The 19,360-nt window shown below is 56.7% G+C and overlaps 7 protein-coding genes across 7 annotated transcripts; 4 read left to right on the forward strand and 3 right to left on the reverse strand.

Moving 5' to 3' along the window:
- Nucleotides 1-1,131: 1,131 nt before the first annotated feature.
- TRAVEDRAFT_49341 (uncharacterized protein) lies at nucleotides 1,132-4,070 on the forward strand (the record flags this gene model as incomplete). The annotated part of the gene is made up of 5 exons (XM_008042029.1): nucleotides 1,132-1,346; nucleotides 1,404-1,413; nucleotides 1,468-1,557; nucleotides 2,552-3,724; nucleotides 3,783-4,070. The coding sequence occupies 5 exons, from the start codon at nucleotides 1,132-1,134 to the stop codon at nucleotides 4,068-4,070; spliced, it is 1,776 nt and encodes a 591-aa protein (XP_008040220.1).
- Nucleotides 4,071-4,711: 641 nt separating this feature from the next.
- On the reverse strand, nucleotides 4,712-7,339 carry TRAVEDRAFT_30034 (MFS general substrate transporter). Its single transcript, XM_008041890.1, has 13 exons — nucleotides 6,912-7,339; nucleotides 6,674-6,767; nucleotides 6,565-6,611; nucleotides 6,498-6,507; nucleotides 6,354-6,443; nucleotides 6,253-6,297; nucleotides 6,123-6,198; nucleotides 5,833-6,061; nucleotides 5,704-5,773; nucleotides 5,476-5,646; nucleotides 5,281-5,413; nucleotides 5,106-5,225; nucleotides 4,712-5,040 (listed from the first exon to the last, which is right to left on the reverse strand). Exons 1-13 carry the CDS (start codon nucleotides 7,127-7,129, stop codon nucleotides 5,000-5,002), a joined length of 1,344 nt encoding a protein of 447 aa, XP_008040081.1. The 5' UTR covers nucleotides 7,130-7,339; the 3' UTR covers nucleotides 4,712-4,999.
- Nucleotides 7,340-9,125: 1,786 nt separating this feature from the next.
- Nucleotides 9,126-10,273, forward strand: TRAVEDRAFT_73062 (uncharacterized protein; the record flags this gene model as incomplete). The annotated part of the gene is made up of 5 exons (XM_008042339.1): nucleotides 9,126-9,266; nucleotides 9,318-9,575; nucleotides 9,638-9,676; nucleotides 9,735-9,980; nucleotides 10,037-10,273. 5 exons carry the CDS (start codon nucleotides 9,126-9,128, stop codon nucleotides 10,271-10,273), a joined length of 921 nt encoding a protein of 306 aa, XP_008040530.1.
- A 259-nt stretch (nucleotides 10,274-10,532) lies between these two features.
- On the reverse strand, nucleotides 10,533-11,429 carry TRAVEDRAFT_49344 (B-cell receptor-associated 31-like protein; the record flags this gene model as incomplete). Its single annotated transcript, XM_008042030.1, has 6 exons — nucleotides 10,533-10,636; nucleotides 10,692-10,770; nucleotides 10,825-10,948; nucleotides 11,005-11,139; nucleotides 11,199-11,354; nucleotides 11,419-11,429. The coding sequence occupies 6 exons, from the start codon at nucleotides 11,427-11,429 to the stop codon at nucleotides 10,533-10,535; spliced, it is 609 nt and encodes a 202-aa protein (XP_008040221.1).
- A 302-nt stretch (nucleotides 11,430-11,731) lies between these two features.
- TRAVEDRAFT_170451 (cysteine proteinase) lies at nucleotides 11,732-13,978 on the forward strand. The gene is made up of 10 exons (XM_008042340.1): nucleotides 11,732-11,898; nucleotides 11,950-11,985; nucleotides 12,048-12,123; nucleotides 12,181-12,209; nucleotides 12,263-12,366; nucleotides 12,424-12,605; nucleotides 12,659-12,785; nucleotides 12,841-12,955; nucleotides 13,008-13,563; nucleotides 13,622-13,978. Exons 1-10 carry the CDS (start codon nucleotides 11,740-11,742, stop codon nucleotides 13,876-13,878), a joined length of 1,641 nt encoding a protein of 546 aa, XP_008040531.1. The 5' UTR covers nucleotides 11,732-11,739; the 3' UTR covers nucleotides 13,879-13,978.
- Nucleotides 13,979-15,141: 1,163 nt separating this feature from the next.
- TRAVEDRAFT_49346 (chitinase) lies at nucleotides 15,142-16,306 on the forward strand (the record flags this gene model as incomplete). Its single annotated transcript, XM_008042031.1, has 5 exons — nucleotides 15,142-15,335; nucleotides 15,393-15,742; nucleotides 15,801-15,886; nucleotides 15,945-15,966; nucleotides 16,023-16,306. 5 exons carry the CDS (start codon nucleotides 15,142-15,144, stop codon nucleotides 16,304-16,306), a joined length of 936 nt encoding a protein of 311 aa, XP_008040222.1.
- Nucleotides 16,307-16,596: 290 nt separating this feature from the next.
- TRAVEDRAFT_59579 (uncharacterized protein) lies at nucleotides 16,597-18,909 on the reverse strand. Its single transcript, XM_008042341.1, has 3 exons — nucleotides 18,805-18,909; nucleotides 17,072-18,229; nucleotides 16,597-17,012 (listed from the first exon to the last, which is right to left on the reverse strand). Exons 1-3 carry the CDS (start codon nucleotides 18,853-18,855, stop codon nucleotides 16,680-16,682), a joined length of 1,542 nt encoding a protein of 513 aa, XP_008040532.1. The 5' UTR covers nucleotides 18,856-18,909; the 3' UTR covers nucleotides 16,597-16,679.
- Between the last annotated feature and the right edge of the window lie 451 nt (nucleotides 18,910-19,360).

Here is a 19,360-nt window from a genome sequence, read left to right on the forward strand (position 1 = left end):
CGCATGAAACCAGTCCAGAATTTCGATTCGCTGGGCAAGTGTGGCATTCTCCTTCTTCTCGAACACTGGGTTCGAAACTGCCTTCTTCTTCGGCTGCCCTGCGGTCGTTTTCGCATCCTCCGGCCCTTTTTGCTCGAAGTCAGTCTAATTATTTTATCAACAATTTCAGGGCCACGCACGCTTTCTCTTTCCGCCAACCACACCACTCTTCTGAGGCCCCTTTCCCGCGCCATTTTTCCAGATACCCTCGAGCCGCCGTATCGCCGCCTTCTCTCCCGCTGAGAGCTCTCGCAGGGCGGTCTCGTAGTCCTTCGCCTTCTCTAGGGCACTTATCGCTCTCTGCTCATCAACGAGGTTGGCTTCGTTGTCCAGCCAAGCTTCGTCGTCGGGTCCGATTGGCTTCTTTGCCGCAAGAGAAGCCTGCAGCTGCGCCCGGCGCGAGGAAACCTGGCCCTCAAGAAGCTGGAATGCTTCCTTCAACTGCCAATTAAGCGTGCAAGATCGATGGGAGGACATGGGAAAGCGTCGGATGCAAGCACACGTCGCCGGAATGTCATCGATGACTGATATTAAGTAAGCAAAAGGTATGGGATTTTTGCCCGGCCAGCGTATGGGTTATGTGGTATCACAGGTCCATGGGGTATGGGGTCGACTTGCCCCTATCCCAACTCGGGAAAGCCAAAAAGGCATGGGTTATCCCAGGTTATGGGCTACGAGAGGTATGTGTTAAGAGGGTTTCGACTGTAAGCGTTTCCTGATGTGCGATAGCATCGAAAGCCTGGCCCCTAAGGGATTTATATCTGGCATACCTCCACCGTCGAGGGCATAAGGAAAACCGATGTCTGCCTGGGACACGGATCTGAGTGTGTGCGTCTTGACCTTTCCCGTGTATATGACACTTACACAATGCGCATATGCAGACCGTCCTCAGACTACAGTCACCACGCGCTGCCTCCTGCTGCTGTAGTACATCGCCGTAGCTCCGCTGTGCTTCTGCCAAACCAGACAAAATTACGACTGCCTACGCACAAGAAGCTTGTGTTCAGCGCAAGCTGCAACTCACGTGGCTGACTGACATCCTTAAGAGCTCAGACATGCTTGCCGCACAGTGCAGACTCTGATGCTATATCAATGGTCTCGCACTCTTCACCGCACCCCATCGGGCCGTCAAGCTCAGACTTCGCTGAGGCATCCGACGAAGCATCCGACTCCGTGCTGAGGAAGCATGTCTGGCATGATACGTCCGGAGTCTATTGTGTCGGATTGGAAAATGGGACTCATGATCACCTCGTTGCACAGTTCATGACCCTGCTGAGCGTCATCCCGGGAAAATTGGCAGACCGCTAGTGAGTGTTACGTACGCGGGTTCATCGCTGACCTGTCATGCTGACTTTCGCTCACAGCGGCTACAAGGTATGTTCTTCTTACGATCCCAGCAGGTGTGCAGCGTGCTTAACATGTGGCCAGCCCTTCCTCGCTGCCGGCGGGATCCTGTGGACGCTGAGCATGATTCTGTGCGTGTTCGCCGCGCAGTTGTGGCATTTCTTCGTGATCATAGTAGGCGCAGCACGTGGCTTCATACGTCCCCATCCGTTTCGGCGTCAGCCAGTTGCAAATTAAAGCTCGCGCCTCCTCCCTACCCCCTTTTGGGGGGCAGGATCAGAGTACTAGTGCTTGGTCCTCGGTTACGGCAAGACAATCTTCTTTCTATCGTCTTGCTATATCTTGGCTGCGGATCCCCATGGATTCGACATCTGTTGACGCGGCGAACCTGTGAACCCCGGGGGAAACACTCCGCAAGAAACTACGCCATCCATAAGTTGTCTTCGTCTCTGTCATCTCGTGCCAGTATGTGGTACATCGTGACGTTACGATAGCTTACAATGCGAGTAGCAGGAGGGACTTCAGTAGAGGGGTTGTAACCCCATGGCCTATTAGGCCACCGGGGTTAACCCCGGGACTTGACACCGGAGCACTTAGACTTTGTAAAATACATTACTAAAAGTAGCTAAGAAATGGCAGCAGGGAGGATTGAACCGGCAACACAGCAGATCTGAGCCGGCAAGCCGGGTAATCTAACCACTGTACCACCAGAGCTTCCTTTGCTCAACAATTTAATACACCATATTGGTTTTGTTGGTTGCGCGAAGAGGACCCGCCATTCGTGCTCCCTCCCCTCCCTCGCTGCGCTCGGGGGGTCCCCCGAACCGGGAGCACTCAGGCGGGCACACTAAAGCCTCGTTCGCGCGATTTTTACAGACCGGCTCCTCTCAGGGGAGGGGGAAAGTCGTATATTAAGTGGCCTAACCCAAATACCTAACCCTAAGCCGAACCCTAAGGTAGCACACAGGCCTAAGCGAAAGGCAAGAATGTAAGGCCTACTGGTGTAGGGGTAGTAGTGCCCGGTGATATATTAATGCTGCCGGTTCGAATCCCTAACGTACCATTTTATTTAAAGTATGCCAGGTGCCCCGGGGTTAACCCCGAGGTCAAGTACGGGTGGCCTAATAGGCCGGGGGGTTGCAACCCCTCTACTGAACATGTTGAGTAGCAGACCATGGCGGGCCGGAGTACCTACCTCTACGAAGACATCCTCTTGCACATCCTTGACCTCGCCAGCAAGGATCTGGTCCGCACTCTCATGCAGACGTGCCGTATGTTCCACGAACACGGCACAAAATACCTCCTCAAGGACGGCGTCTCCCTCACGACCGACAAGCAAATTATGTCGTTCATGCTGTTCGTCGGCAGCGACAGCGGTCGCGAGCGGCAATGCATTTTGCTTCTCCGTGAGCTGACATTGTCAAGACGGCGATGTACCGACGACGCACAAGATTCCGACCTGGTGCAATTCCACGAAGATACCGCCGGGATATTCCTCCGTGGATTCTTCACCGCCATCTCTTCGTTTGGGTGCCTGCTCAGGTTGACCATCTACGACTCCGAGGAGGTCCTGGGCTTGCATCCTGCGCTCCCGGAGGCCATCGCTGGGCTCCCCACGCTCACATACCTCAGCGTCTCCTCAGCGGGGCCCTGCACGGTCAGGATGCTGAAGGCGCTCCGCTCCACCCTGTTCTACGCCAACATCGGCATAGGGCCCGAACCGTGGGACATCGGGAACGAGCTCACCCTCGAGGACCAGAACCCGATGTGGCTCCTGCACCGCTCCCAGGACACCCTGCGCGAGCTCGACACGACCTTCTCCACCAGCGCGTCCGACAGCCCAATATACCCGCACGCCACCGTCCTAAACCTCGACTACTTCGACATCCCACAAATGCAGCACTATGTCCGCGCGTTCCCAAACCTGCGCGTCCTCACGACCAAAGACTACTGTTCCAGGTCACGGGGGGAAAGCGGCGGCGAAGACTTGGACATGCGGCGCGCCCAGAACCAGAACGAGCAGGACCGCCTTGGGACGTGGCCCTCGCTGGAGCGCTTCCGCGGGACCGTGACGAACCTCTACCTGCTCGGGCTCCGCTGTCCCGTCGGCACGCTGTATCTCGACCAAGATGGTGAGAGGTTCGACCCGACCATGCTCCACGCGGTGCTTGGCGACGCGTGCCCGCGGCGGCTGCAGCTCCGCTTCGACGGTGGGGACTGGCTGGCCGACCCCGACTTCCTGGCAACGTTCGCGCACCCGGGCGTACAGGCGCTCAAGCGGTTCGACCTCATCGTCAATCTGCAAAAGGAGGACCGGGGGATGGACATATCCGTCGCTTTGGTGAGTCCACCCTACCTTCTTCGACAGTGTGCGGTGCGGTGCTCATTTTGCGTTGTAGGACCCGGCCGTGTTGGCGTCCCGCATCGTTGTGCCGCTGAAGAACCTCGTCGCTTTCTGGTTGTGCCTGGACTGCTCGTGGATCAGATACGTCACCTATGGCGAAGAGCCTCCGCTTGAGCCGGTCGAGGAGGCCTTGGTAGGGTGGGATATGGATGAATTCGCACACCGCATGCTCCAGGAGGTTGGCGCATCCGCGAAGCTTCAGTCAGTCACTGTATCCATTCAGTTCCATCGCACACGGAGTCAAGAGACAGTCACGATTGGCGCGACATCGTCTCTCAGCTGAACGACGAGGAAGATGGCGGCAGCGGACACGGTAATACAACGTAGGGTTGTATTCCAACCAGCGAGCGTAGAGACGCTTTGTACATGGCATATACACTTCTGTCGCCTCGGACGCCGGATGGAAGTAGTATGCTCACTCATCTGTGCTGAACGCCAACGTTGTGTGCTAGGTGCTCCAGTTGGTCACTTGCGAGTTGCCCACAGACACGACAAATAGCCCACCCAGTCGTAGCCATCCACCGCGCGAGCAGCCCATCGGAGAACAATCTTTAATACTCGCAGCACCGTACGTGCCGTCGGACGGCAGAGGCACACGCCAGTGCAACCCCGTTCGTCCCCAACGACTCGCGGAGCCATCGGATGAGCCACCTTGTGGCGAGCCAAGGCGGGCTCGCTGCCCACTTTCCGTCACTGAAGGCATCCTACTCAAGTACAACGTATCTGCCATGCAAAGAAAGTCGACGCTTGACGTAGACCGCAACTGTAGCTCAACTCAGAAGGATTGCAACGTGCGTCCTACGCAAAACACGTCCCAGTAGTTATGGGAACACGGGCCTACAACGCACGCCGTGGTTCCACGCGCTCGGTCAGCACAGCGCTCGGCGTCGCATTGGCAGGACGGAAGCATCCGAAGGGGCGTCTGGTAAAGTTCTATTCGTGCGGATGATCTACAATGGGGAATGTGGAAGACGTGTCACAAGTATCCGAGTCGCAACGAGTGGTTTCCTGAGCCACCCATTCTATCTAGTGCGGTCGATGCAGAGGTCGGTGTTCTCGAGAGGGTTGGATACATATACTAAGCGCCCAGCCGAGCGCATCTAATGTCGCGTATCCGAGGAGTCGTAGCGTTTTGGCGCGTCAAAGGTCGTGGAATGAAAGGAAAGTCGTGCTGAGAGGTGTCTTCGCGTGTGGAGTGAAAATCAGAGAGCATCAGTACACGGCGAGGATCTTGGGCTGTCGCTTCAAGCGCGCTACGTGATGGGGAAGAGCTATATCAGCTTTCCTGCATTCCTCCCGCGCGGTATTGCGGACGCACCGTAAAGCAGCACCGTAGCGCCAATAATCTGCAGGCCGCCGGAATAACATGAGACCGCGGTCCAGTTCCCGCCCGTCCCACTGAGGATGGCACCTCCCAGGGGCGCGCCCGCAGAGTTTCCTACATACCACGAGACATGAGCGGAAGATAGCGTGAAGAGAACATCCCGACGAACCGGGAAGGTTAAAGAGCAACATGAGTCCGGAGAGGCCGGCGAGCCTGCCGGAACCCCAGAGTTGCGCAGCGACGGCTGGCGAGAGCGAGAGGAAGCAACCGCACACGAAGCCGTATAAGATCGCGAACGCCAGCTGTCGTTACAAGCCACAGGACTGAGCGGTGTGCGCAGCACAAGTTGAGGAAAGGTACGTACAATGCCGGCATAGGTCGAGACAAACGTCCAGACAAGCAGCTGCGTGAGCCCGGAGAGCATGATCACCGTCCACATCGCATTGACGGGGCCAACGCGGTCCGCGAGGAAGCCGATCAGTGTGCGTCCCATCGCCGCGGAGAAGTTGAGCACCGTCACTGGGAGTGCAGAGAGCTGTTTGCGCTGACAGTCAGTCTCCTAGATTGGATCCACGCAGTTGAAGAAACGCACCGTGTCCGAGAGATCGGGAATCTTGGCCTTGGCAAACGTCGGGAGGAGGAAGATGGGGGAGAGATATCCGCTACCACCGAAAAAAGACCGTGGTCAGCGAAGAAATCAGGGTGTGCGGATAGCACTTACAAGACCGTGAAGAAGAAGCACGCGCCGAGACTCCAGAACACGGGGTCGCTGAAGAACGAGCGGTCGATCCAGACGATCGTCTTCCGCTCCGTCGGCCTCCGACGTTCTGAAATCATGAACCACGCTGCAAAGAGGAGCGCGCCATCGAGTGCGGTGTAGATCGCGAACGACTTTTTGAGCCCGAATGCGGTGAGCAGTTGTCGGAATAGCAGGGAGGAGACAGCGCCGCCTGCATCGGGTGACGGGTCAAATCATGGTGGAGGTTCACACTGGTGCACAGGGGAGCATACCGAGAGAACTGCCGGCAACGACGATGCCAGTGGTGAGCCCGCGGAATCTAAGGAACCATTGCGCCGGAAGGGCGACCTACAGCAGACAGGGTGAGAAGCTGTGATAGCAGGAATACGTAAGGACGCTCACAATGAGAGGATAGACCAGCGCGTTTGCAAAGCCTTGGATGATGCCCTGGGGAAAGATGTTCAGTTCGGGAGTACTAGAAGATCACCACGTGCCGCGCCTACCATGATCACGAAGAAATGCCACAACTGCGTGGCGAACACGCACAGAATCATGCTCAGCGTCCACAGGATCCCGCCGGCAGCGAGGAAGGGCTGGCCACATGTTAAGCACGCTGCACACCTGCTGGGATCGTAAGAAGAACATACCTTGTAGCCGCTGTGAGCGAAAGTCAGCATTACAGGTCAGCGACGAACCCGCGTACGTAACACTCACTAGCGGTCTGCCAATTTTCCCGGGATGACGCTCAGCAGGGTCATGAACTGTGCAACGAGGTGATCATGAGCCACATTTTGTAATCCGACACAATAGACCCCGGACGTACCATGCCAGACATGCTCCCCAGCGTGCTCAGCACGGAGTCGGATGCGTCAGGGAATACGTTCTCCTTGAAGTACTCTTCCGTGACGCCCCAGACCTGTTGTGATGTGAGTACGTCACAGCAAGAGGATTTGGAAAGACCGGGCAGAGGTGTCCGCTGCTCACAAGCCTGCGTCGAGAATCGACGACGTGCGAGGTGCCAGATAATGTTCAATAGTTATTTCTCAGCACGGATGTACTTGAGCACATACCCCCATCCAACCGTCGCGGCGGAGAAAATCACACAACCGAAGATGACGAGCCACCCGCGGCCACCGTCCGGGGGTAGGTCGACCTCTTCGATTGCGGCAACGCCCTTTTCGTACACCGATGGCGCAGCGGAGCGCGCCTCGGCGTACTTGAACGCCTTTTCGTCGTCGGACACCTCGACATGCGTGATCTCGGACCGGGGAGTGTCCATCGCGGGTCAAGATGGCAGCAAAGGTCTGAGAGGCAGAGGAGAGGCGGTCGCAGACCAGGCGTTCTATGTGGTTGTCACCATTCTGCCCCGCATTCTTATACGGCCCGCACCCAATCGGCGCTGAGATCCACTCGAAGCTCATGACTCGGGGAGATGCCCTTCCAGGGCCAGGCCCGGGTGGGCGGCGGCTGCATGTCCGCGGAACAGCGACTGCAGAGTGATCTTGACGTCAACCGTCGGCCCCCACGACGAGATTTGAACATACCAAGGATACCCCGTGTCGCTGAAATACCGCTGCCCCAGTCAGCTGCAGGCTCCCCAACGCCGGACCGGCCACGCGCAGCGCGTTCGATCAGGCAGGTGGCATGCGTGATTGGGAATCTCCAGGAGTGCGATCCACGCTTCTGCCGTCCGCAGAAAGCCGTAAAATCGCCCGCGGGGGCTATATGCAAACGCTTCTTTTGCAGGCTTCATGATCGGTGCGTGCGCCGAGCGACTTGCGCATAACGTTGAGTGGCCAGGCCGACATCGAGGCAGCTTCAAGGAAGTCGTGGATCGACTTCGTGGTCAGGTCCGAACGCTGGATGCGATTCGGCAAGCCCTGCGATAGGCGGTACATAGCTTATTGGTCAGTGACGGATCGTCGGCCCGATTTTCGGGCTCCCGTGTCGTCCGTCTGCAGGAGCGCCAAGCATTTCCGACCTCCCTCTACTTTACTGCAAGTTGCAGGTTACTGCAGAATGCACCAAGTGTTCAGTGGGTGTGGTATACTTACAAAATGTCAACATTACCTGACCCCCATTGACACCCCTTCCAGGACTTCTAGTGGATGCCGCCTGGGTTCGGTGCCTTGCGGTCAACGACTTCAACATATTCCGACTTTCTCTGCTTGCGAAGAGCTGAAGTGAAAGAGAATGCGTTTGTACAGAGTCAGTGGTATGTGAATTTGCATACCTGCTTGTATATCTTGCGCCCTTAATCCCGAGGGGCCCGCTGCGAGGGTACGAGGGCATACATAGGCGCATCTTCTGCCGTAATGCTTCAGTGAGGTCTGGGGCTTGCTAGCATGGTGATATGTGGCAAAGGGCAAGAGGAGGCCATGGCATTAGACTTCAACTTGCTCGCAGCTAGCGTCAAGAGGGTCTCTGACAGCGGTCGGTGAGCCACGTGGGCAATAAATAGCTGTACTATTGACTGCACAGGCCTCTCGTATATGAGTAGCTGGATATTTGCATGGCTACGGAAGAGCTCCGTGGACACTGGGCGTCGTGCAACAGCACGAGGCAATAGGAGGCAATACGTTCAAGTCTGTATATGCGCATGGTGTGAGTGTCCTGTATGCGGGCTTGAAGCATATACTCGCCTTGCTCCTGCAGAAAGCCTTTGTCCTTGTCCTTCCTTGTCCTATTTCAGCCTCAGCGGCTGGCGTCCCTCGCAGTATCGGATTTCTACAGGAGCAAAACGGTGTCGATCTGTTGAAGTGTTCCTTGCCGCGTGCAGGACCAGTACGTTCCGCTAACCGGCGGCACCGCCGTCAGGGAGATAGAAACTTCGACGTACACATGAATGTCCGATATTTGGGGCTACTCGTCCGCGTTATCGTGGTGGAAAAGATGGCCGCTGACACTGGAAAGTGATTGATGTCTGTAAATTTACGTAGCATGCTGGGGAGCTGGAGTTGAACTTTGTTTGTGGGCGCTAAAGAAACAACGTAGGTTCGCTCCTCCTCGGAGTTTCGGAGTTGTTCCTTCCCAATTCGTACTAGCACGACCTTGTCGTCCACACACTTGACCGGTACACTTTATCCTCTTTCTTTCATGGTATGCGTGGCACGAGCGTGTGAGAGTCTGAGGGTTGGCACGACGGACGTCGATTGAACGTTGCTCGATTCTCCGCTTTTCTATAGCTATCTTCCACTGACTCTTCTCTGCCCCATCCTCAGCTGCAAATTAGACACGTCTTGCCTTCAAGCTTCAACCCCGAAGGAAGCCTCAACATGGCCTCCGAGGACTGCGATTATCCTTGGCTCGTGACAGACTCTGACGGGAATTTCGATCTTTGCGCAATTCCCGACCGCCTCTTACGCCACCCCGAGATACAGCGCCGAGGAATTGTCCTGACTGATGTTCTGAAGCCCGTGCGCCCCTTTTCACCCTTTGCTGTCTTGTCAGCTGAAATCAGAGTACAGGGGGCCGTATTCAGCACTTTACCCCAGATTGATCCAGTCTATGTCGTCAAGATCATCGACATCAGCATGGAGGAGCTTGCGATTTATCAACGACTGCTCCGTGAACTGAGGTGTCCGAATAACCACACGCTGCCGTGCGAGATTACGCTCAACGGCCATCCACTACTCATCATGCCCTGGTTCTATCGATTCTGGGGCGCACATTGCGATAAAGAAACCGCATCTACTCTTGTAGATATTATCTACCAGCTCGTGGAGGTGTGTTCAACACGTAGTCCTTCGTCACTCGCTGGAACTGAACGTCGAACTATGGCATCCAGGGTCTGGAATACCTGCATAGCTTGCACATCGTTCACATGGTCAGTCCCCTCTTTGAGTATGCTATGGCGTCACGGTGCATTGCTCACCTCCATGCAGGATATGTGTATGGACAACCTGCTCGCCGCGAATCGTCACCATGCAGCCCAGTACACAACCGCAACCGCGGACAGGATGTACATCATCGACTTCGACTCGTCTCGCCAGTTCGCGCTCGGACCTGGCGTGCAGCGCGCGATCACGCTTCCGGAGACCCAGGTTCGGAAGCCCAATGGCTTGAAGCGCCTCGATCCCTACTCCTGGGACGTGTACTGCACGGGACGCACACTTGAAGCGATCACAAGGGTACGCCCCGTCTGCATCTACTTATACCGTTACCTCTGGGTAACACGGTGTTGTAGTTTAGATACCAGAGTGTAACGGAGGCGCCACATTCACTCGCCCAGAGCTTCATCCAGTGGCTGATTGGAGACGAACGGGGCTGCACTGGGGTGTGCCGCTGTCGCCCAACGGCGCGCAATGCGCTGAAAGTGGCGCTTGTCCTCCGATGGGCCTTTTGGAGCGCCGCGCCGGAAGACCACACCTGGGTGTTTGACGCGCTATCGGGCCTGTGGACGGATAACATCGACGCTCCGTGAAATTTGTAAACCCCACATGGGTATTCTTACTGGTCGTGTGCATACACGTTGCGACAACCCGAGCAGGAATACGACAGCGATACTTCGTTCACAGACTTAAGGGTTACGAACTTGTAGAGAGGATAGATTAGCCGTGGATTAGCAAGGGGATAGAAGTACATTGCGAACTCCACAACTAATACTACAAAAGTCGCGATAGTCCATTGTCTCTCCGCCGAGACCCCAAGCATGGACAGGCTTAAAGTTCAGAGTTCAACGTTCAGTCTTTGCGCTTGTCCGACACGGCGCCGGTCTTGGTGTTGTACTCAGTCGCGAGTCTGTCGTACTCCTTCGCGTTCTGCTGAGCTTGCTTCCGTACAACGTCTATGCGGCGCGTAAGTAAAGCGGACACGGTAGGAAAACGCTGATCAGGACTGACCGAAGTCCTTGTTCTTCGCTTCCGCTGCGGCAAGTTTGGTCTTGAGCTCCTCGATCTGTTCGCTCGAAGAGGACTTGTTCTAAGACAAAACATAAGCAAAACATACGACGCTATGTGAAAACTCCAAACATACCTCATTCTTCAGCTTGGCGTACTCCTCCTGGGTGTGGACGAGGTCAAGCAGGATGTAGAACGTGCGAGTGAGGACAAGGGACAGGAACAGGCAGAAACCCGTGAGGTAGGTATTCCTCTGCGCGCTACACGACAATCACGTTCAGCAAGCAGTGCGCCAGAACGGGCGCGCGTGACGCACTAGAACTTGCGGGCGGCCACGTTGGTTTCTGTGCGGATGTCGCCTGCGCCTGCGCCGTTAGACTTGGCGAGGTCGGCCTCCGCGGTGACGCGCATCATGCGCTGTACCGCGTCGACGAAGAGGATGGCGATGAAGCTAGAGAATCGGCGCGTGTCAGACGACCAATCAGAGTTGCGGTAGGGAGTAGGACTGACATGAACGCGATCTTTACACCGTAGGCGAGCTTGGCGATTATTGGGCTTTCTGAAAGAAAGTGGAAGAGCTTCTTGCGGACGACGTGGGGGAGCGGTGCGACGAGGACACAGAACGTGACCATCTCGGACGCGAGGAGCATGAACGTGAGGGTGTAGCTGATTGAGGCGACAGAACACAACGTCAACAACCAGGAAAAGCATCGCCGAGCTTAGTACGCACTACACGGTCATCTTGAGGACTGTTTTTGAGACAGAGGGGTGGATGTGAGAAGGTCGAGGTCGAGGAGGAGGTAGTGGTACGTGGAAGAGAGGCGAGAGTTTTAGCGTGCGCGCTGCAGGCACTGCGCACCACCCTGGCAGGCGCACCGCACACGTCGACGGCCACGACGTCATCCCCTCGGCCGGCCCGGCGGTCGGTCTGCCCCAAAGAGGTGATTTGTAATCGAGATCTCGTCGAGATCTACTTTGCGCGCGCGTACGCGTACGCAGACGCGTCAGACTCCATTTCTCATCTCTCTTCTCTACCTCCACCACTGCAGCCATGGCTCCTCTCACTGTCAAAATCAAACACGCCGGAAAGGTCCATGAACTCCCTCTTGACCCCGACCAGCCAGCCACGGTCTTCAAAGATGCCGTGTACCAGTTGACCGGCGTACCGCCGGATCGGATGAAGGTTATGATCAAGGGTGGTGTTTTGAAGGTCAGTCTGTCGCAAACAGTCGCGACGTCCAGGTGGCTCACACTTATGTAGGATGACACAGATTGGAGAAAGGTTGCTCCCAAAGACGTGAGTAGGCGACTGAATAGCGAAGTACGAATGCAAATGTTAAATTCACGCTTCGTGGACAGGGCCAGACGTTCATGGTGATCGGGGCTGCGGGAGAGCTACCCAAGCCCCCGTCAACGCCCATTCAGTTCTTGGAAGGTGAGAACAGACGCGTCTGCAGGCTTCCCGAAGATCAACTGACCGATTTATGGACAGACATGGACGAAACCGCCTTGGCAGAAGCTGTAAGCTCAGCACACGAATTTATCTCCCCATGCATGCTGATCTCTTCGAACAGCTTGCCATGCCTGTCGGTCTTGTGAACTTGGGTAACACTTGTTACATGAACGCTACGCTCCAAGCCATGCGTGCGATACCTGAACTTCAGGTCGCCCTGCAAAAGTATGCCTTGTCTCGCTCGGTTTCATACTCAGTAGCGCTCATATCCGGACATCATAGCTCTACACCCACTGGACTCCCTATGGCTCTGCGCAACCTCTACACCAACATGTCAAAGACTACAGACAGCGTTACGCCGAGCAATTTCGTTGCTGCTCTCCGGCAAGCGTTCCCTCAGTTTGCAGAACAAACGCGGGCATCGGGGATTAAGGCACTCATGGGCGGCGGCTTCGCACAGCAAGGTAATGCAAGCTATAATTTCACCACTAGTGCTGTTGCTCACAGAGCGTGCAAGATGCGGAGGAGTGCTGGGTCCAGATCACAAATTCATTGAAGGACGTCCCGGGGATTCCCGGCCCTTCAGGCTCGAATGCGTCGGCTAAGTTCGTTGAGCAGTACATGACTGGCGAGCTACGAAGAGTGTGAGTCTCACTTTCGTGCGAGGGCTGGGGTTCGTGATTCTTATGACAAAGCTAGATTGAAGTGCGACGAGACGACAGACGAACCGGAGTCGGTCTCTTTCGAGAAGGTCCTCAAAGTATCATGTAACATCTCGAACGCTGTCAACTACATGCAACAGGGCATTATGGAGGTGCGTTTTTTCATTACGCAGGGCATTCAGGCGTACTTAAGAAGGAAACCAGGCACTGGATGGCAAAATCGAGAAACAGTCAGAGACCTTGGGCCGCGAAGCGGTGTACACCTCAACCTCACGGTTGTCGCGCCTTCCATCGTACCTCACTGTCCATATGGTGCGTTTCGCGTGGAAGCGCGACATCGGGAAGAAGGCGAAGATCATGCGTCGCGTGAAGTTCCCCGCCGAGTACGACGCTCTGGATATTGCCACCCCCGAGCTCAAGGAGAAGCTGCTCCCCATCTCGCGGAAGTTGAAGGAGTTCGAGAAGGAGCGTTCGGAGCGCCGCAAGGTCCGCAAACGCACGAAGGCTGCCCTGCCCGTCAAGGACAAGGAAGGCGATGTGCAGATGGCCGACGCCGACGCACCTGAAGCCTCCTCGTCAAGCGGCGATGCTGCTGCGCCAGCCGCAGAGGGCGAAGACAAGGGCAAGGCTGTTGCTGTTGTAGACCTCGAGGAGGAGAGCGTATACCGCGAGCGGGAAGGCAAGGAGCTGGAGGCGCTGCTGCACGCTGATATCAAGGCAGATGTGGGCGCGAGCACAACAGGGCAGTACGAGCTCGTCGGTGAGTTGCCTAGTTCTTACCATCTTTATGCAACAAGCTCTAACCGCGCGCTCCGCAGGAATCGTCACGCACAAGGGTGCCGAGGCGGACGCCGGGCACTACATCGGCTTCGTGAAGAAGCGCGCGCTGCACGCGTCGCCGCTCGCGCCAGGCGCGGCATCGGGCGCGGTCCCGGACGAGGACGACGAGGACTGGTACAAGTTCGACGACGACAAGGTGTCCATCTTCCCTGCGGAGAAGCTCGAGACGCTTTCCGGCGGCGGGCAGGACGCCTCCGCGTACGTGCTGCTGTACCGGACGCGCCCGCTCGTCTAGGCGGGCCGCGGATTCCGTGCTGGGGCGGGGTGTAGAAGCGAAACGTGTACAGGAAAGGATGTCATTGTATGGAGTAGTGTGTAACGCATGATGGTTTGTTGCATATCACTGCTGCGAGTTCGTACACGGTCAAGTTAGGTAGTCAGGAGGTGGTAAGCGGGTTGTATGATGTCCTGAACATGATCGTGCACTAAGCATCGTTTCCGCAGAGTTGGTCGAGAAACCCAAGCCGAATCAACTGCTTCCACACCGCGAGCCGGAGCGCGCTGTGCTGGGGCGGTCCTCGCGCAACGGCCGGGCTATGAGGTTCAGAGCCGCCGATGCATCATGTTTGGTTGGTGCGCTCATCGTCGGCTCCAGTGAGGGCGTGCGTCGAACAGGCGTCGCCGCCCGACGCAGCTCTGCCGCTGTCAGAAGGCGGACGTGTCGGCGCGGAATGTGAGATGGGATGAAGCTCGGACTTCTTGGGGCGTGAGATTGTCCTGACGCTGATCAGAAGAGCTGCCACGGCGCGCCGTGTGTGGTGGTATCGGCGGATGGCGCGTCCGTGCAACATGTTTTGCGTATGTTACGGCCTTCTTGCAGGCTGCATGGGCACTTCGTGCCGGTGTGTTCGCGCCCTCTGTCGTACAGAGCACCAAGCTGTCATCCAATGACACGGGTTCAAGACAAGACGTACTGGCGCCAGACCGTGTGGTGGCGGTGCGGCTGTCTTCTCGGAACAACATCCGTGGGTAGTTCCTAACGGTGATACTTTGGAGCCAACGTATGCATCCGTTGATGTTCATGCGATAGACCGTCAGGTTGCAAATGTAAGATCTTCTAGCGTGCCTTCATCCACAGTGCTAATCACGAACCTCGCTAGCCGGGTCCTGGAGGTCCCACTCGGAGTGAATGGCGCTCAGCATTTGAATACATCAGCTCGCGCCGCTCAAGTGTAGCACAACGCAGCGGTCTGATCGTTTAAGGAATGTCCGGCGAGAATGGAGCGCGTTGAAAGACGTCAAAGGCGGTCCGCCCGAGATGCGACCCATCACTAGCACTGGGTGGCAGCCCGGCGACGCTGACGCCGACAGCAAACCGCTGTGCGCCGTCCGTCACCTACGCCGCGGGCCCAGGAGCGCCAACGTCAACATGTCGCGAGTATAAAGAGGAGGACTAAACGGCAATGAATCCTCACCCCGCTTGGTCGGTACTTCGTCTTCTACTCCTCCGCCCCCTTTTACATTTCGCTTTCACTCTACTTCACCCTCTGGTTTAGGGATGTTCTCCACGTCTTTCTCGCGTCTTTTCACTCTTTGCTCGGCGCTGGCTGCCCTGGGTGTCGGCTACGCCGCGCCCCACGCCCGTCGTGCCAACCAGATCCCCTCTGGGCCCAAGTTCGTCGTGTACACCGACCAGGCGATCAGCGGCAGCGTCCTGCCGCCGCTCGACCAGATCACGGGCTTCAACGTTGTGTAGGTTTCCCGACGCTCTCAACCCCTAGTGCGCGATACTGACCGCCGTTCGCACAGCAACCTCGCCTTCCTGCTCACGTCTGGGCCCGCCGACCAGGCCGCAAAGTGGGCCGCGCTCCCCGCAGACCAGCGCGCGACGCTCAAGCAGCAATATAATGCCGCGGGCGTGTCGCTCGTGGTGTCCGCATTCGGCGAGACGGAGCACCCGACGTCGCAGGACCCGACGGCGGTCGCGAATAACCTCGCGCAGTTCGTGCTGAACACGAACCTGGACGGGATTGATATCGACTACGAGGAATTCGAGCTCGTCACCGCACAGTCGGGCGTTGGGGAGGCGTGGCTGACGACGCTGACGCAGGTCCTGCGCCAGCAGCTGCCGCAGGGACAGTTCATTTTGAGTCATGCTCGTGAGTGTCGTCGTTGGCGGGATGAGGGTGCGAATGAGCTGACTGGGGCGAAATGTAGCTGTTGGTCCCTGGTTCTCGCCTGGCTTCTGCCCGGGGGGTTGCTACCTCACGGTTGACAAGAACGTCGGTGCACTGATTGATTGGGTGCGTACTGATTTCTGCCATTGCGCTGTGATCTGTACTCATTATATCCCATCCACAGTACAACATCCAGTTCTACAACCGTGAGTCTCCTGGATCGTACATCATAAATTCACCGTCCTAACATGCTCTCTCGCAGAATCGCCCTCCCCCGGGTACGACGACTGCGACACGCTCCTGAACAGCACGCCCTCCTCCATCTTCGCGATCCAGAAGTCGGGCGTCGACATCAACAAGCTCGTCATCGGCAAGCCGGGCACGACGGCCGACATCACGAACGGCGGCTTCATCGACCCCGCCACGCTCAACACGTGCATCCAGACCGCGGTCAAGGGCGGCTGGAACGCCGGCGTCATGGCGTTCCAGTTCCCGCACGCGGACAAGACGTGGATCTCGACGGTCAAGGGCAGCGCGTTCGCCTGAGCAGACATGCGCGAGAAACGACGGACGCGGGCCTGCCGGTAGACCTTGCGGGCCCTTGTGTGAGAATATGTAGTAGTGCTTTTTTAACGACCTTTCACGATCACGAACTGTATTACGAGGAGTAGTCACGAGTAACGAAGCCAGCCTTTTTGCGGGCGCATGCTTTTGTTCATCGTCCTGGTGTGTTGTGCGCTATGGTGCGATCCTCTTGGGGGAACTCTGCTGGGCTCTCTTGAATTTACACAAAGTCGACGCTCAGTGCAGATGAGAGAGCATAGTACTTCTATCAGGCGTTTGAGAGGACAGAAGTGTCTATGCGTACAGAGTCTCTACGCTCGCTGCCTAAAGGATAGCCCTACGTTTTTTCATTACTTCATTCGCTGCTATCTTCATCGTCGCCCGGGTCGTCATCGAGAGACAATGTCTCGCCGACCGTGAATGTCTCCGCACTCCGTGTCCGGTGGCCCTGGATGGATACAGTAGTTGACTGGAGCTTCGCGGACACGCTTAGCTCCCGCTGCATGCGGTGTGCGAATTCATCGACATCCCACCCTTCCAAGGCCTCCTCGACCGGCTCAAGCGGATTCTCTTCGGCCGGATCCGCTCCATAAGCGATGCGTTTGATAGACGAGCAGTCCAAGCAAAACCTGAACTCGACGAGATTCTTCAGCGGCGAGACGATGCGCGAAGCCAGCACGACCGGGTCCTGTGCCGCTAATTGAGCACTGCACGGCGGATTACTGAGACAGAGAGGCGTGGACCTACCAAAGCAGCAGAAATGTCCATATCTCGGTCCTCCCGTTGCAGGTTGACGAAGAGCTCGAACCGCTTGAGCCCCTGTACGCCGGGTTGCGCGAACGTCTCCAAAAAGTCGGAGTCGACCAGCCACTCCCCGCCATCGATGCGCAGCTGCAGCCGCTGCGGGCGCGCATCCCCCAGCACCGCATGCAGCATAGTCGGGTCCAGCGTCTCCTCCTCATGGTCGAGCTCCAGCGCGCCGACGGGGCAGCGCAGCCCGAGGAGGTACAGGCATATGACGGACCCGCGGAAGCTCTGCAGCGCGGGCCACGTCCCCATGCGGTCCTGCTCGCGCTGGTTCCGCGAGCGCTGCGCGTCGTAGTCGTCGCCGTCGCCCCACCCGCAACAGTCGTCCGTCGTGAGCACGCGCAGGGCGGGGAACGCACGCACGTAATGCTGCGTGCGCGGGATGTCCGTGTAGCTGAGGTTTAGCGCGGTGACGCGCGGGAACACGGGGCTGTCGGGGGCGCTGGTGGAGAAGGTCGTGGAGAGCTGGCGCAGGGTGTGCTGGGAGCCGTGCAGGAGGAACATGGGGTTCTGGTCGTCGAAGAGGAGCTCGCTCTCGTTGTCCCCCGCTTCGGACTCGATGCTGATGTCGGCGTAGAAGAGCGTGGAGCGGAGCGCTTTGAGCATCCGTACGGTGCGGGCGCCCGCGAAGGAGACACTGAGCTGGATGATCGTGCGGAGCCCGGCGATGGCCTCTGGGAGCTCGGGATGCAGGCCCAGGAGCTCCTCGCAGTCGTAGAGAGTCAATCGGATCAAGCAGCCGAAGGAGGCGATGGCTTTGAAGAACCCATGGAGGAAGATCCCGGTCTCTTCTGAAGAAGGCCCTGGGTCGGAGTCTGTTGTATCGTCGAGACGTCGTTGTCTGGACAATGTCAACTGGCGAAGACGTAAGATACGCGGCCGCAAGTCGTCGCCGCTGTTGCCGACGATGAAGAGCATGAACGACAGGATCTGCTTGTTGGTCGCGAGGAAGACGCCGTCCTGGAGGAGGTAATTTGTACCGCGCTCGTGGAACATGCGGCACGTCTGCATGAGAGTGCCGACTACACCTTTGGTGGCGAAGTCAAGGATGTGCAATAGGATGTCGTCATATAGGTAAGGGCGTTGTTCCGCTGTGATCTGTACGCATAGTGAGCCACCGCAAGACGAGCCACTGGCATAAGGTTCTCTGAGAAAGTCCCGGGGCACTTTCTCACAAATGTTATTAACATTTGGCCCTCGTTGGCCCTCGGACGACTTTTGAACAGGTGTTATTAACATGTTATTAACACTCTGTGACAAAGTGTTTATAACACGTGAATAAAACCTTAATCACAATGTGAGTAAAGATCTGGGTGTTTTCAACATGAAGGGCAAGGCACCCGATCCTCGAGGGTCAGAACGGCGTGCGCATGGATATGCGCACGCCGTTCTGACTCAAAACATTTCTCTGCTGCGCGGGTTTCGAGCCTACGACGCAGTTGACATCGAGACAGAGTTGTCCGAGGGTCTGCCAGTCCCCCGATGGTGTGCGCATTAATCACACTTTTACACACGCCAAAATCACCCCCTCCCGAACCCCATGTTAATAACATGTTATTAGCAGTGTTATTAGCACGACTTTCTCACATTGTAACTTCGCCAGGCTTTATTCACAGAACCCTACGTGACTGCAGTGGCACTGGATGCAACATCACCGTTTGATTAGCACTTACAGGCGGGGGAGCTTTTTGAGGACTGTTTATGACTTCATATGTTGTCTCCATGGAGACAGAAAGGAACTCCGAAGCTAGCGCAACACTGTTCTCGAGTTCAACAAGGCCTGAGAGCTGAGTGAGTGAGTGAGTGAGTGAGTGGGTGGTATTTTTGGAATCGTAGGTCGCGTACATCCTCCTAACCGTGGGAACTACAGTAATACAACATACAAGTTAAACGATCGCTCCCTCAGTTCGTATACGACTCGACATCCGGGGGTCATCAATTCCAACGTTGCACCTCACAATGGATGCTCCCGATACCTTCGTTAGCTATCTATCCATAGACCGTTGACTACAAACCAGCTCAAATCTCTGGCTTTTATTCCGCAGGCGGAACAAGCAGGCGCCGTTAAACCTCAAGAGGCCGGCCTTACCTGGGCTAAAACCTGGGTAAAAAAATGTAAAAACCCCAGGAGCCACTGCGCACTCCTGTGCGCCGTGACGTAACTCGCCCAGGCCCGAGAGAGCACATGTCCCATCTTCAGCCTACTACCAAGACAACCTGACAGGTATA

The sequence above is a fragment of the Trametes versicolor genome, assembly GCF_000271585.1.
Source record: "Trametes versicolor FP-101664 SS1 unplaced genomic scaffold TRAVEscaffold_8, whole genome shotgun sequence".
Classification (NCBI taxonomy): domain Eukaryota; kingdom Fungi; phylum Basidiomycota; class Agaricomycetes; order Polyporales; family Polyporaceae; genus Trametes; species Trametes versicolor.